This window comes from Pteropus vampyrus, unplaced genomic scaffold (genome assembly GCF_000151845.1).
Source record: "Pteropus vampyrus isolate Shadow unplaced genomic scaffold, Pvam_2.0 Scaffold1, whole genome shotgun sequence".
In the NCBI taxonomy this organism is placed as follows: Eukaryota; Metazoa; Chordata; class Mammalia; order Chiroptera; family Pteropodidae; genus Pteropus; species Pteropus vampyrus.
The window spans coordinates 22,269,403-22,285,953 of record NW_011888782.1 but is presented as its reverse complement, the minus strand read 5'-3'; the positions used below and the strand labels follow the sequence as shown (position 1 = coordinate 22,285,953).

At 47.1% G+C, this 16,551-nt stretch overlaps 1 protein-coding gene across 1 annotated transcript in view; it reads right to left on the bottom strand.

Annotated features, from left to right (window-relative positions):
- The window catches only part of ITGB5 (integrin subunit beta 5), a 115,526-nt gene that overhangs the window by 17,785 nt on the left and 81,190 nt on the right, over positions 1-16,551 (bottom strand). The window contains exon 10 of the mRNA XM_011368299.2: positions 15,405-15,834. Coding sequence (XP_011366601.1) covers positions 15,405-15,834 — 430 coding nt within the window. The remainder of the gene's footprint in view (positions 1-15,404; positions 15,835-16,551) is intronic.

Below are 16,551 nucleotides of genomic sequence, written 5' to 3'. Positions count from 1 at the left end.
TGATCCGTTTCCTCACTTGTCAACGAGGACCGTGCCTTCGTCGTGGGAATGTTGTTAGAAACACAGGGACTATTGCTTAGATAAAGCCCCTCACACGGTATCTGTCACATGGGGGCTCTCAGGTAATGGCAGCTGGAATTGCTGGCATTGCCACTGGGGCTGAGCAATCAAAGAATTAAGACCGATGCATTGGATGGCTCAGCACAGGGAGATGCAGGCTGCCAGGAAGGTAGGGCTTGGGGGAGACGGGGCAAGCGTGAGGTGCAATATAGGGAGAGACCAGGAGATCAGTGACAGGGATGAGGACCATGCAGTGAGATGCCACAACCTCAGAGGAGGGCAGTGAGTTCCAGGGGGTGGAAAGCGAAGATCTGAAAGCAGCACTGAGGAGGGAGGAGACTGCTGCCTGGGGTGTGGGAAAGGCCAGCCCCCCAACTTCCCCCAACAAAGCTCTCAGGGACCACCAGTTACAGGAAAAGGAGGAAGTGGGTTTCCTGTATAAGGCCGAGGATGAGAAGGAGCCCGTTTACTAATGGAACATGGTGGGTGGTGAAGAACAGAGCCGGGCTACAAAAATACATTTGGAAAATGGGGCAGTGGAGTGCAGTGGTTAACACGAGGCTTCTGGAATCAGTGCCTGGGTTGGCCTCGTGAATTTGCTATTGACCAGAAGGAATGGATGTATAATCCCTCTGTAGCTTGGTTTCTTCATTTTTAAAATGGGGCTCATAGAAATCCCAATTGTAGGGTTATTGTGAGTTAAAGCACCTAACCCGTATGAGGTACCTAGCGTTTGGCATGTAGTGAGTGTTCAGTAAATGCTAACTATCTTCAACATCATCGTCACTGCTGTTGCGGTTATAATGAGAGGGAGGAGAAGGGGAAGCTTAGAGTCATAGACCGTGGAGAATGGGAAGGGGAGCGCTTTCTGGGAACTAAAATCAAAGGCATAAGGACCCCATAAGTTTACCCAACCCAAGTCCAATCTGAAGTAAGAACACCTGGCTGGCCCCAGTGCCTTGGTGGGGAGGCTGACACCCAAAGGTGCCGGAGGCCCTGCTTGAGGAGCTCCCGAGGTGTGCCAGAGGACAGCGGGGACGCAATGTGTGGTCAGTGAGGGAGGGAAGAAAACCTGGCCCTTGGGAGGGGAACAGCTACTTGTCCGGGGCGGGGCTCTATGACCCTCAGGGTACACACTGTCTCTCCACAGCTGGTCCAGAAATAGCTCCCATTCCGCTCGGGAATGCACTGTGGCTTCCCTCAGAGGCAGCTTCCGTCCCCTGTGATAGTTTCCGTCTCTCTGACAGCTTCCGTTCCCTGCGACAGCTTCCGTCCCCTCTGACAGCTTCTGTCCCCTCCAGGAGTCCATCTGGCTGGCAGAAGGCTGTGGTGGGGAGGACTAAGCTCGGTTCCTAAGACTGGAAGGGCACTGTCCTTTCGCTGTTCTCACAGTCCCCTCTCCCTCTCCCACAGTCAGCGTCTCTCTTACACAAGTATACGTGATCACTTCCTCTCTCTTTCATTGTTCCCTCTCACGGTATCCCCCTTTCCTCCAGCCGCAAGCCCCCTCCCTCTCCCACAGCCTCAGCACCCTCTCTGCTCACAGCCGTGTCTGCCCCATAGTCTCCCCCCCTCCTCTCTTTCTCTTCCCTTCAGAACCAGAGCCAGTAGCATACATAGGCAGTGGTCAAGAGAGAAAGAAAAAGGGGTGTGTGCTGGAAAGCCTTTACTCATTTGGGATATTTCCCTGTCACTAGAAGTCAGGTCTTCTTGTCTGTGTTCTGGACACCTCTGGGTGAGACCCTGGGCCCAGCTCCTGGAACTCTCCAACAACCATGTTAAAAAGTGCAGGAAACCAACTCAGAGCTTTATGTGCGTCCAGTCACAGGGGGCTGTTGTGACTCAAGGTCTCAGAGAATCTGCTGAGCCAGGGCAATTGGGTTTAGATCCCACAGCCCTACCCTCTTCAGCACTGGGTGGATGTTTGGAGCCGCCTCTCTGAGCCTGTGGACACACAGCAGAGGAGAGGAGCCTCATTGTCACAGATATCCTGGCACTCACACAAATCTCCATGGAGAACCGAAGCCAGACACGGGCTGACCTCTCTGCAGCCAAATGCACACACGGGCTTGCAAAGGGTATGGCCTCTCTGTCTGGGGCTTCTGAAAAGGAAGGGGAACTCCCGCCTAGTAAGCGCTCTTCCTGGTTCTTTGTTGACAAGCAGGTTAGCGTTACATAACTGGCCCTACCGTGTCCTCGAGTGTCCCCGCTCCGCCTGTGCTGTGCCCATGTTCCGCCTGTGCTGTGCCCATGTTCTCAGGGTGTCTCTGAGTCTGGTCCCTGCAGGAATGTGCCCCTCCCACTACTCTATCTTTCCCTTCCATACGTGGACTGGCTTTGGTTCCAAAAAGTAAAGAACGGAGCTTTTTGAAATGCACAGGGTATGTTCCCAGTTCCCTCATAAGGAATCTTAGCCTGGCTCCAGGCACCTCAGTAGAAACTAAACCTCCAGGGGCAAAAGAGAAGTCTCTCTTGACAAGTGGCGTCCTCACCAGAGGCTTCCGAAGCCTGTAAACACCGCATTGTCTTGCCAAGGGTGAGTTATTGACTGCAGAACCTGCCAACTAAGGGAGGCTCCACCCACAGAGAAAGCACAGCACCGCTCAGCTAAACACCAGCCTTGAACTCAGCTCACACAGAGAGTCTCCTCTGGCCAACTCAGCCTGATCTTTGTAACTCCACTTGAAACTCTTTGGAAATAAATGCTCGGCTGGGGACGTCCTTTCTGAATGGATGCTTCTGTGCAATCTCAGCTACCTTCTTGCTGGCTCTGGGCAGTTGTCCAGTTTCCTCATCGATAAAAGAGAGATAGTGCCTTGTCTGTCTTACCGTATTGGGAAGATCCTTTGTAAATGTGCAATAGAGAATTGTATGCTTTAAGCACTTAACTTGGATTATTTCATTAGTCCCCCCAGTAACCCTATGCAGTGGTACAATTATTACCGTAATTTTTCCCACCTGTGGAAAATGAGGCATGGAGAGGCCAAGTAATTTATCTGAAGTCACACTGCAGGTAGGTGTCAGGGCTGGGATTTGAACTACATCTGTTTGGCTCTGGAGCCCAAATTCCCAACCACTATGTGTACTGCCTCTGCAGTATAACTCGGTCATGATTAAGTGACAGAAACAGAAACAACGCATAGGATAAATGGTCAAGGTGACCCAAGCTGTCATATAGTTAAAAACATGCAATGGACCCATCCACAAATCTAGCTCTTTTAAATCACAGATCATCAAATCACTCATGGCCTCTACTTTCTTATCTATAAAGTAAGGATGGTGGACTAGGTGAGTGCTAAGGTTCCTCCACCACTGACATTGCTGTCCGAAGTCAGAGCAGGGAGAAACCTGAAGAGCCTGAGACAGGCTTCAGGTTAAGCTATAGGTTTTGGAAGAGTGGAGGAGGGAAGGCAAATTGAGGTGCAAAAATAGGGTGTGTTCATTTGTGAGGATGAACAGGGAGAACGGGCAGCCTGGAAGAAAAGTATTTAAAAAGGAGAGATGGATAACAAGGGGGCTAGATATCCTAGTCGTCGGTATGGGTCTGTAGATGGAAGGGACGGAAGAAGTGAAAGAAAGAAGGAAGGGGGGGGGAGGAGGAGAGGGGAGGGGAGGAGTGAGGGGAGCGATTGTGGAGGAAGCGGGCCTGAGAGCTACACTGAGGAGTTTGAGTTTATCCTCTAGGCCCCAGATGGCCTGACAATAAATGCCTTCACTGTGGTGAGATGAGAGCCTCCCCTGGACATGATGGCATTCTCCTGGTTGATTTTTCATTCTATGGTCTGTCCCTTCCCCCAAGTCATTTCCTATATGGCCTTCTCAATCATTTTTCTAAAATGTAAATTATGTGACAACACGCTTGCTTAAAACCCTTCAATGGCTCCTCAACACTTACAGTATGCCTTCCATATTTATACTTTGTGCACAACAGAGGGACTTTCACTGTCCAACATCCCAGCCTACCTCGCGAGTCTCTTCACCTGCTCCTGCTTCCCCAGGCACCCCAGGTTCTGGCCATTCCAAACCACTCGCAGCCCCTAAAAGGTGTTGAACATCAGCATATTTTTGTTTTGAAACAATCATTTTGACTGCAGTGTGAAGATCAGATGGACTGAAACGAGGGTAGCAGAGGTGGAGAAAAGACAAATCTAGAAGAAATATGAGAGGTCAGTGGATAAGACTGTGGCAGGTAGGATGTAGAAGTTGAGAAGGTAGGAAACAAGATGATTCCCGGGTTTCTGCCTTGCATGACTGGATGAAAGGTGAAGACAGGAAAAATCAGAAGAGAACCATGGCTTGCAAGGAGATCATGAGATCAGTCTGAGACATCCCGAGACCGAGGTGCATTTAAGACATCCAAGTAGAGTTGTCAAGAAAGCCAGTAGCTAAAGGGAGCCTCGAAGCAAGTCTGAGCAACATGGGGCTAACGGAAGGTGTGGGCTTGATGAGATTCCCCAGAGAGAATATGGGGAGAGGACAACCAGGCCATGTGGAGGGCAATCCTAGCCCCAAACTGGTTGCTAGAGGAGAAGGATCCAGTAAAGGAAACTAAAAAGTTGTGATTGAAAGTAAGCAGAGAGCATTTCACGGCAAGCATGCTCAACAGTGCCAGCTGCTGCTGAGGAGTCAAGCTGAGGGCTGGAAAAGTCTATTATGTATAGCAGGACAAGCCCATTAGGGGTCTGGGAAGACCTATGTTGGCAGAATCACAGGACGAATCCAAATTGGACTGAGGTGAGGGCTGAGTGGGAGGTGACAAATAAAGACACTATAGACATATGTTTTGAGAAATATGGCTGCGAATATGGAGGAAAGAGCAGCTGGCAGTGAGTGGGGTGGGGGGGTGAGAGTGTCTTTTCTATTTTTTTTTTAATTGAAGACACCTGAGCATGTTCTATAGCCGACCAGAAGACTTCGTTAAGAAGGACAGTGTTATGTATAATCACTTATCACATGGATATATTTTGTTGACTCATTTGCCTCATCTCATTAGCCTACACCGTACAAAATCAAAGATGGTGTTTTATTTTTGTTTGCCCAATGGCTAGCATAGTATCAGGCACACAACAGATGCTCAGAATATGTTACTGTTTATTGGAGCCTGTGAATATCACCGGGATCACCCCGATGCCTTGGGGGAAGACATCCGATGCTAGGAATTAGAAAAGAAACAGAAGTATTTTTGATGCTTATGAACTCAAACATGAGTCTTGAGATATTGTAAATTCTTAACACATGTCCCATTACTTCAGGGTAAGAGGAGGAAGAAAGGATTAAGATTTCTCTTTCCTTTGGCAGGACATGGTCACAGTCCAGCAAAAGTCACAGACTTTGTACCCCATTACTGTTCTTGCATATTGTACTGATTTCTCCAGCAAGACTCTTCAGAGATGTGAATAATGATGCATCCTTAGTCTCAGGGCCAACTTCTCCTCTGTCCTTGCTTAGTGTCAACGACCCAGCTCTGACAAAGTCAACCGATGGTGCTTCCCGAGAGGCAAGTCCCTGAGAATCCCACCGCCCTTTGCCTTCATCTGTTGGACCACATGTTGCATCCTGTATCTGAGCAGCAAAATACAACCACTACCAAACAAATAAGGGGGTGTGGTCTAAGCGAAAATCTTCCCCAAACCTCAACATTACTTTCTGAGGTGACAAGACTGAGTAGAAAGCTCATTCTCCTGCTGAAGACAAAGGAGTCCACTCGAAGGATAGCTTTGCCTTTCTGACCTTGCACCTGATTTCTCCATGCTGCTGCCCAGCTGCTAAGCCCTTCTTATTACCACTGCATTTCACATGAGAGGTGAGGAAAGGACTTGGTCTCTGGCCCAACTCTATCAATCACAGGGAGATCAAGGCAATGAAGGGAAGATGGAAAAAAATCCCATGTTCTTTAATGAACTCATCTCTCCAGTTTCAAAGAAGTCTGTAAACAGCTGAGAATGCTGACTCAGAAAAAACAGAAGGCTTGTGGCCAAAAATATAGAGGTATTTTAGATCAACATCTTGAGTCTGGCTAAACCTGTCCGATCCACCTGGCAGGCACTTCTGGGGAAATGTCAACCACATCTGGAGACACATGCGTTCACTACCCTCTTGATCACTGCAACAGGATGACAGGGCTACTATTTTCAACCTAGAAAACTGTCATGTTGTTGTGGTTGGTTAGCACTTGCCATATTCCTCCCCTCAGTTGGCCACTGTTCAGAGCCTGGTGCAGCACTTTCAATGGACAGAGTTGGTTTGGAATGTCACACAAGTGGGCCACAGTGAAGCTTAGCTGCCAGGAGCCCAGCTAAGCCACGAGATGGCAGGAAGCAGCCGTCCAGAGAAGAGCACCTGCCGAGGGTTAGGGGAGGTGGGCTTTTTGTGGGTCAGGGCTTTGAGCCAACATCGGTGTGGAGCGTGGCCAACATGCCAATCTTCTCAGCCACAGCCTCCCCAACATGGGTTGGGTCAGTAAATGTCACATCAATCTCCCGGTAAAATAACAACAACTAAATGAGATCATCATGTCAAGAGTGTTTTATAGGTTAAAATAGACTAATAAAAGTTCGTTTAAGAAAAGTACGTTCAGCATAATCAATGACAATAGCCAAGATACTCACTGAATACTAAGGAGAAACCCTCTGTGCCTTTCATCAAATAATAATCACACGACGGGTACCTCAGCCGGTCCCTTGGTCCACTTGTATCCTTCAGCCTGGTCTGTTGTGTCTAATATATCCCTATGTAACCCAGGGACACTCATTTAGGAAAACAGACACTAAATGTTTCCTAAAATTTTGACTGAAATAAAGATCACTCACTTATTAGGTAAGTCTTGGAAAATGCAGGCTAAATGCTTGGGTGGTGGCAGGGAGGGCTGGACTGGCAATTCAGATATTTGGGAATGGTCTCATGCTAATCGAAATAAGTAAAATTAGGTGAAAACCAGGTCACTATTTATTTGCAAGTTTCTCCTGGTATAAATCTCTAATCAAGAATAGCAAGAAGCTTTAGTCTAGGTTCTGGGCCTCTGTTTTCCCAAATGTAAACGGTCAAAGCAGTAATCCACAGTTGAACTACTCTGTGTGATCAGTGGTATTACATGAGATGCATTATTAGTGCTTGTTCACGATGAGTGCAAAATACTAATAAATTAGCCTCAGTTTGTTTCCAAGAAAACTGTATCAATATAGTAAAAAGAGCATTAAAATACTTGCCTTGCATTACCACATTTGCCTATTGCTAAAGTCCAACGTTGTGATGTCAAATAACATGCCAACCTGGGAAGAACATTTCTTTAGTTTGGGGATAGTGGGGTCACCTAATCAAGACTTTGGGATGAGGGTGGGTGTTGGCTGGGGTGATAGCAGGCCCCCTCCTCCAGGTCAGAGGGCAACAGGCCAGGCTCAAGAAGGCACCCTGGAGAGAAGAATCAAAACTTCCAGCTGGTCAGACTAGCTCAGAGCAACTTCCAGACACCAGGGAGTGGTTGTATCTGGGTGGAGATTCTTAGGTCAATGTTCTGAGAGTCATAGACACTCACCCCGAATGAAATCAGGACTCCATCCAATCCCGCCCCACCCTGACAAAGGCACTGAGCAGCAGAGGGCTGTAATCGATTATGTGTTTCTAAAAATCAAGACGAAACTCAACGTGACAGCTCAACACCCAAGAAATAGAATCAAAGGGGCCTTAGGAATAACTCTTTCAGTCGCTGGAGGTCTCCCATAGTTTTCGGTTTAACTAAGAATGAAAAATTTTTTAACGTTATTCAATATATCAAAAAGCTAATACCACCGAAAGCTATACATGACTAATATCTTATTTTTGACATGGTCTTCCTAGGACTTTCCTTTGCTTTTTAAATTTCATTATTTCCCTCACAAGCCAAACTTCATGACCTTAAGGACCAGGCCTGAAGTTCAAAGGCATGTGCAGAGTGCTTATCACAGGGGCTCCTGTTTGCACTCTTCCCTGTCCAATTAGAGAGAGAAGGGCAGTAAGAGCCAAATCTTAGATTACTCTATTTTTCACAATCACTGGTGAATTGTTGCTTAAGATATTTCTAAAAACAGGATCTGAGCAGTGAGCAAAGGCAGTAAGAAGACTTCATTCCCAGAGCTAAGCTCAGAGCAGAGAACAAGGCAGGCTCTCAAAATGCCTTTCCAATGCTCTCTTTCTTGTCTTTAAAGATCTCGCGTAAATCTGGAGGGCAAAGGTAGTAGCTCAAATGATTCATATCCTCATTCTTCAATCCCAGGAAGTTTCTGAGAAGTGGAAAATTCCATGGGGCCACAAAAATTTAGAAATTAATTCAAGACTGCAAGACACTCTAACTCTGTATGGCACCGAGTATAACACTTTATGAGGAATGCTCAGTGAGCTCTAGTCGAATGAGAAGAATGCAGCCAGCTACCTGAAATAAGATAACCCTCAGCAGTAGATCACTGTTTCCATATCTGTAGCTGCACTATGATCAGATACTTACTACGCTCTGGCTTTTCCAAAGAGCTTTCTCCAACCACAAGCTACAAGAAGCTGGCTGACGCCAGAGCTGAGCAGCCCACCTCACTTGGTTCACGTGGCTGGTCTGAAAGATGCACTGTTTCCTCACATGACTAAGCCCCTAAATTTTGGCTTCTTTTTGCCTTTCAAGTGGACTTGAGCATCATCTGGATACACATGGAATTCTTAGAGCATTCCTGACCACAGGATGCCCATTGAGAACTTCTGAAACCAACCTGTTTTGATGTCATGAATGTCTCTGATGCTCATCTCTGTGTAAGAAAGAGTCCTCCAGGGACGGCGTGGGCAGGTAATGACATTCATTCAATACCCCTGGTGGAGAGGCAGCATGCAAGGAGCTTTAGAGTATTATCCTATTCAATGCTCACAACAACCCTCTAGGATATTTGACACATAAGAAAATCTGTCAGAGAGGATACCTGAAGAGGCCAAGGTCAAAGAAGCAGAAAAGGGCAGTGACAAGTTTAGAATCCAGATGTGAACATGCACTAGTTCTCAACCATTCCATTAAATGGTCTTCACTGGAAGTACCTTCACAAATTACAGTTATATCATTACTTGTAATCAGAGTTATTGAAGAATCCTATAGCACAGCAGTCTCCAACCTTTTTGGTACCAGGGACCTGTGCTTCTATGAGAACCTAATGCCTGATGATCTGAGGTAGAGCCAAGGCAGTGATGCTAGCGCTGGGGAGCAGCTGCAAAGACAGATGAAGCTTTGCTTGCTCCCTTGCCACTCACCTCCTGCTGTGTGGCCTGGTTCCTAACAGGCCACAGACCAATACCAGCTGGTGGCCCAGGGATTGGGGACCTCTGCTATAGCAAATTCTGTTCTGAGAGCAACCATATTCCGAATACTCCAAGATAGAATGTGACACTCTTGGCCTTTGTTGTCATGTGCACAATTAGGATTTATATAATATCAGGTAAGGGAAGCTGCTATGTAGGATATGCCTTTGAGAGAGAGGAGAGGGACCCTTTATATAGAAGATTATATATATATATATAGTCTCATATTTACAAATAGTATCTGGGTAACCATGAACGAACTGAGAAGAGATTGATAATACGTGAAAAACCTAAAGAATTTTCTAGGCTCTCTCACCTGAAGCACACAGTGGTAGCCCTCCCACCAAGAGGCCCCTTTCTTGAGAAATTAAATATGTCAGATCTTAATTCATTCAAAAACTACATTTGAGCCCTCTGTCATAGAGCCACATCCAATATGGTCCTGTAACAAATCATTTATTAAATATGCACATTGCAGTGGAGTGACAGAAGGTACAGCTGTGACCGAAGCCCCAGGAAAGGCCACCAGGATGCTGATTCTGAGTGTAAAAATGAATTTGTGAAGAAAATGGTATAAATACGGTGAGAAGTACTTTTATAAACATATCTGAACAACTGTTGCCACAGGAGGTATTTCATTTGGTAAGAATCAAGAAGTCCAGACTAGGCCATAATGTCAGAGACACTTTTAACTGGAGAGGTTTAACAGAACCCTGTGAAGCCTTCTGGAAGCCATTAGCCCGGACTCAAAACTTGTGCTTAGATGCCGGCTCTGGCCATCATGAATCATTTCACTGGTGTCACTCCCCATTTTTTTATGTTCGGGCGAGAACTGCAGATACCCCCTGACCTCTAATTGCCAGCCACATGTTAAAGGATATATATACACACACATACACACACATGCACATGCACATATACCCTCCCCGGCAACATACATACAACATACATAAATACATACAACATACATACATAACTGGCCAAATAGCCTGTTAGATGAAGTAAAATATATCAGAAGTTATTTAGATATACTTTGGGGCTCTCACAGTCATGAGACCAAATGGGTTCTGTTCAAAATTCGCTATCCTGTTTGATTTAAATTGCCTCAGTATCTGAAATCCAAGAAGTAGGCCGACTACTAGCGAATCATTCAACGAACCCCAGTGCAGGCATTTTAAGTACAGAGGCTGTTGAAAGCATCAGGGTTGCAACCGGTTTCCACAGTTTACCATGATGGACTAACTCAAATCCCAGGAAATGCACTTTTTGGGTACAAAGAACAACAAAGTCTGAGCAATATATAATCTTTTATGACATTAAAAACAACAAAACAGACCATGTCCTACTTCTCATATTCTATTAGTAGTGAAATTCTGGAGGGCCAGGCTTGACAACACTAAAAAGAACAGAAACCTCATCGTGGCCCCGTAAAGCTTCCTTTGCACCCGTAGGAACAGCCTGTGTACAGAACCATTCTCAAAGTTATGTCGCCTCTAGAAACGCAATAGCCCTGACCGTACATACATTTCCATGACAGTGTGTCACAAAAGTAATAACAAAGTTGTTCAGTTGCTTCCAGATCTTAGTCTGATCTGCTTCACTGCTAACTTTTATGATGTGTAACATATTACAAACCTGTAACTGCTTGCTTTTCCCTCTCGGTCCTATCTCTTGGTGGGGGAGGTGAGGTGAGGACTATAAGCCTCTTACGGACAGAAAGACCAGAGAGAAGTGGAAGGAGTTTCTAGAACAGGGGTCCCCAAACCCCGGGCCATTGACCAATACCAGTCTGTGGCCTGTTAGGAACCGGGCCACACAGCAGGAGGTGAGCAGTGGGTGAGCCAGCTTCATCTGAATTTGCAGCCGCTCCCCAACACTAGCATCACCTCCTCGGCTCCATTTTGGATCATCGGGCATTAGAGTCTCATAGGAGCACCAGTCCCTGGTGCCAAAAAGGTTGGGGACTGCTGTTCTAGAGGATGTCCCCACCAATTCTGGCCCTTGCTCTGCTTCCGCCTCCGTCTGAAGGCGGACCACAGCCACTCAGTTCCCTATCGGACAGGCTGTAGGGCAAAGGGGTGAGAAAGACCGTGAAAGAATGCTGAAGTCAGCTGCATGTGAGTCTCTGAGTCAGCATCTTCAAGACCAGAGTGGTTATTGGGAAACAGACTTCTCTCCCACAAAAACCCCAAATGCAACAGCAGCCCAAGAGCTCAAAGCCAACACACATAATTCCAGAGTGGGAGCCCCACGCCAACCACGGGTGCCAAGGAATTGGGGGCTGGAACCCCTCACACACCCACTCTCAGCTGCCTCCTGAACAAGCTACAGCGTTTGAGAGACAACCAACGAAGAGCTGAGCGATACATCAGTGTGCAAGGAGCTGCTGCCTGGTGCTATCAAGTCCTGCCTGGAACTGGGCTGGGTTTTAAGTCCTTCCTCGATAATCAAAACAACGGTGACCTCATTCCAGAAACTGCTTTCTCCAGGAAGGCTTGGATAGCTTTACATCTCAACATGTTGTTGCTTTTAGAGTGAAAGGATTGAACAGGCTACTTGGGGATGCGATGCAAAGAAAGTCAAAATGTCCCAATTAACGATGGAGTAAAGTAATTCAACTTCAAATGCTTCTTAGGCTATAATAGTATGTGAACAAGCAAGATACGAAATTGTATACAGCCACAAACACACACATTAACTTAGAAGGGAAAGTTTAGAAGAAAAAATACTAATCTTTTAAAAGTATGAGTGATGGAATTATGAACAATTTGTTTTGTTTCTTTCTACTCTTCAGCACATTCTTGACCTCAGAATATACTCCAGCTACCTAGAGTCATCTTCTTGACTAAGCACGCAGTTTTGGAAGGAATATATGGGAACCGGTGAGGGAGGAAAGAGTTCCTTGCCTGGTTCGTCAGATGGTCCAAATTAATCCTGGTCCGCCAAGGAGACAAATGACACAAAATGACCACACATCCATTGACTTCCCTATATTTTTTCAACTTTCCTTTAAAAATGTGTATGGCTTTTCCAACGGTGGAGAAAAAGACACCCCATCTCAGAAATCTGGAGAGTTAGTGACTTGAATAAAACGTGCCTGTGGATGCATCGAGGGCTTCTTGAACCTCCCGCTTCTCCACCCAGGAATGGGAGAGTCTCCCATTGCCACAGGACTGTATGGAGCGAAGGGAGGAGAGAAGGAGCACTGGGGCGCGGTAGAGCTCAGAAAGGCAACATTCACTCAGAAGAACTGTGGGTTCTACTGAGGCCACTCACACCTCATCTATCACCACCCCCTGTTCATCCCCTTATTCTACCTCCACCCCACCGACACTGCACCTCTAGTCTCTCTGCTGTGTTCATAGAATCGTCAACATCTGAGAGAGGGAGAGGAGGCATCTACCTTGCTCTGGGCCCTGTTTCCGGCCAAGTACCACGCCAGCTCCTGTATCTACATCTTCAATTCTCAAAATAATGCAGAAATGAGGGGTGTTAGGCCATTCTTAAAGACAGAAGGACTGTAAGTCCAGGACAGCCCAAGCAGTGGGCTGATAAATTGCAGGGATGGAACTTGCATGTGTCGTCTGACTTGCAAGTCCCTGCTCCCAGGCAAGACAGACGTAAGCAGCCTTCTGAATGAAGACCCATGAGAGGATTATTTCCGACTCTCAAGGGCAAAGGAAAACATTTGCTAATATGTTTAAAAACGAAACATTGCTGAAAGCCAATTACAGACACTGCCAGGCTTCTTGGAGCTTTTACGTTGGCTGCTAAAGGGAATGGAAACTCCATCCCACCATGCTAGGACCCCTTATGCAAAGCCCAGAGATTTACAGGGAGAAGGCCGGCCCCTCCCACACATGGAGCAGCATCCGTGGCTTGCAGAGGTGTGTGGCATTCCAGAGGTGTGACTCATAAAGGATATGGTGGTCAGCGGTCCTCCTTTTGTGCCAGGCAATGTGCTAGATGATTTCTACACATCCTCTTATTGCTCACAACAGCTCCATGGCCAAACCGACACAAGCAGCATGTGGTGTTACTGGATTTAGAGCCAGGTCTGCCTGATCCTAAGCACTTTTTCCGCTAACCCAGACAGAACCATCTAGCTAATCCCAATCCATCATCACTTTGACAGAGAAAGAGTGGATCCCTGTCACATGTTCAGCACATCAGATCCTACTTCCACCTACTTTACTCTTCTATGACATTCGTATGTCCTGCACTTTCTGGAGCAATTCCAGTTTTGAACGTGTTGGTCACACTGCACCCAAGGGTGTACTCATACTTGTCTCACAGTGCGGTCGGCCCCAGGAGGCCTCCCTTGCTAACCCACGTCGGTGCAAACCTCAGCACTTGTTTCTTCCATGGAGGGATGGTTACTCTTCCAACAATGACAGATCATTTGTATGTTCTGATTTGCTGCACATGTGTGTGCTTTATCTTTCCTGCTATACTCTAAATTCCTTTTAAATCAACACTTCCCATTCTCAAGGAAGGAATCCTGGAAACAACAGAATGCACACATCATGTGCAACAGTATACACAGCAGAAGAAACTACAATCTTGCCTAAAATTGTTCTGTTTACTCTGTTTGCAGGTGGCATGGTGTTAAGTGGAATGACCCTTTGGAGACACGATTTTACAGTTTCTCATCAGAATGCAACTTCCAGAGTTGCCAAATTGTAATTTAATTGGAATCCATGCAAAGTCCTGTGCTTAGATTCAAGAACTTAAATGCTCGAACATAACACAATGAAAACTTGGCTTGGCTACAGTTTATTCAAAAAATTAAAAATTTTCAGATTTTGGTAATAAAGTTAAAAAAGAAGCTCAATAGTATAATGTGATTTGTTTAACAGAAAAGAAAAAGAAAAGTGGACATATGTGTTAATGAAAGTGGAATGTGCAGATCACAGGAAGCAAATGTTCAGCTGAGCTCTGGGGCGAGCCCTTGTCATCCAGGAGGACAAACAACGTGCTCGATTCTGAGCAGCACACTGAATAAAATGTCAGAGCCCTCAGAGAAGGAAGGAACTTGGTGTCCAGCCTGGACAAGAAAAGAGAAAAGAGTAACTTAAAGTTTTCAGATGTTTGACAGGTTGTCATGTGGAAGAGGGAGTCTAGAATATGAACCACTGGATGGAAGTTACTGAGAAACAATATTCTGTAATATAAAAAGAAACTTTCAAACCATATCTGTGGGAGGCAGAATATGCGCCCTGCCAATATGCCCACAGCCTAATTCCAAGAGCCTGTATCTATGTTACTTTACATGGTAAAGGGACTTTGCAGATGTGATTAAGTCAAGGATCTTGAGATGGCGAGACTTTCCTGGATCATTCTTGCGAGTCCAACATAATTGTAAGGCTCCTGACAACAGAAAGGCAGGAATGTCAGAGAAAGAGAAGTGACAGAGGTCTGACTCAGAGAAAGATCTGAGGATGCTACGCTGCTGGCTTTGAAAATGGAGGAAGGTGCTCCAAGCCAAGGCATGCAGATGGCTTCTAGAAGCCGGAAAAGGCCGGGGAACCAATTCCCCCCAGAATGGAATGCAGCCTTGGCTGACACGTGGATTTTAGCCAAATAGCATCCATTTCAGACTTTGACTTCCAGAATTGTAATAGAATAAAGTTGTGTTGTTTAAAAACACTAAGTTTGCAGTAATTTGTTAGAGAGGCAATAAGAGAGGAATGTGACGTCTAACAAGGGAATAAGCACTACTAGCCCCAGTGAGCTCCCTGTCCTGGAGGCAGGGAGAAGAGGCAGAACATCTACCTGTCGTGAATGCTGTGCAGGCAAATCCTGGGTGACTCACGACAGATCCTCCAACTCTGATAGTCCACAGTCATGTGGCCGCGCCTCCCCCTACTTCTGCATTCAGCACGCTGGTCCCCACCCCCAGGCCTGGTGGGCAAGACCCGCCCTCCTCTCCCCCCTAGGAGGATGGTGGTAGGAAGTGAAAGGCATGCTTTGAGGGGTGTCCAAACGGAACCTGGGCCTGTACCTGGCTCAGAGTAGAAGTGCTTGCGCGGGGCGCCTACCTGAGCAGAGGACTCCTTTGTTCCTGGCGCAGGAGAAGTTGTCGCACTCACAGAAGGGTCCGTAGATCTTCCCAAACTCGCTCTCGAAGCAGGAGCACTGGTTGCAGCTGCACTCCCCGCGCCCGCTGCACAGGGGCTTGCCCTCCGCCTCCCGGCACAGGTTCTGGTACCCGCTCTGGTTCTCCCCTTCCTGGCACTCACACCTGGTGCCTAGGTGGCTAGGGTTGCACTCACACAGGCCGCAGATGTAAGTCCCATTCCCGCTGCATCTGGGGCTGTCCAGCTCCAGCCCTGTGCTGCAGCCACACTGGCAGTTGTAGGTGACCCCCACCTCCAGGCTGTCTCGGAACCCCACGGGCCGCAGGGTGAACACGTGCTCCATGTGTTTGCCTGGGCAGCTCCGGGCCTCCACCGACACCTCGAAGGACGCCTGGGCACAGAGAAGAGAGGGGACAATGTGGCCACTGCCAGTCAGGGCCTCCTAATCACCCAGGGGCCCAGACCAAGAACAGGTCCTCCGAGGTCCTTGATGGAGAGCTGCAGCTGAATCCACTCTTGTCCACACACACAGGGAGAACTCCCACCGTCGCCCAGCTGCCCCATTTTACTGAGGAAGAGAATATCCAGGCACGCCAACATTTGGCAGCACTGGTCGGTTCTTGAATGTTAACTATCTCTTTTAATCCTCACAATCCTGAGGAAATGGGCTTCCACAGAAAGGGAGAAAGGCTCAAGGCTACACAGGTCTTTTTCTCCCCTTTCTTTTCACTTCTATCCTATCTATGCCTTCCATTTTGAAAGTCATTCATTCAACAAATACTTACTGGGCACTTCCTCTGTGCCAGGCACTACACTAGATGTGCTTCCTGAACTCATGGGTGCTGGGGTCCACAGAGCCCTCTGTAAAAAGGTCTCCTCCCGGCTGGAGACAGGACAAGAGGACACCGGTTCCTCCCAGCGTGCCTGCCTCCTCACAGGGGCTTGCCCTCCTGATTTTTAAAAAGTTATCAGTCACCTAAAAGGATCTGAGTGGTCCTCACAGCTGCATCTTTCATAATCAGCCCATGGCCCTGGGGTCATCAAGAGTCATCACTTATAAAACACTCCACGCATGTGGGCAGACGTTTTCTTTTTAAACAAAGCATGT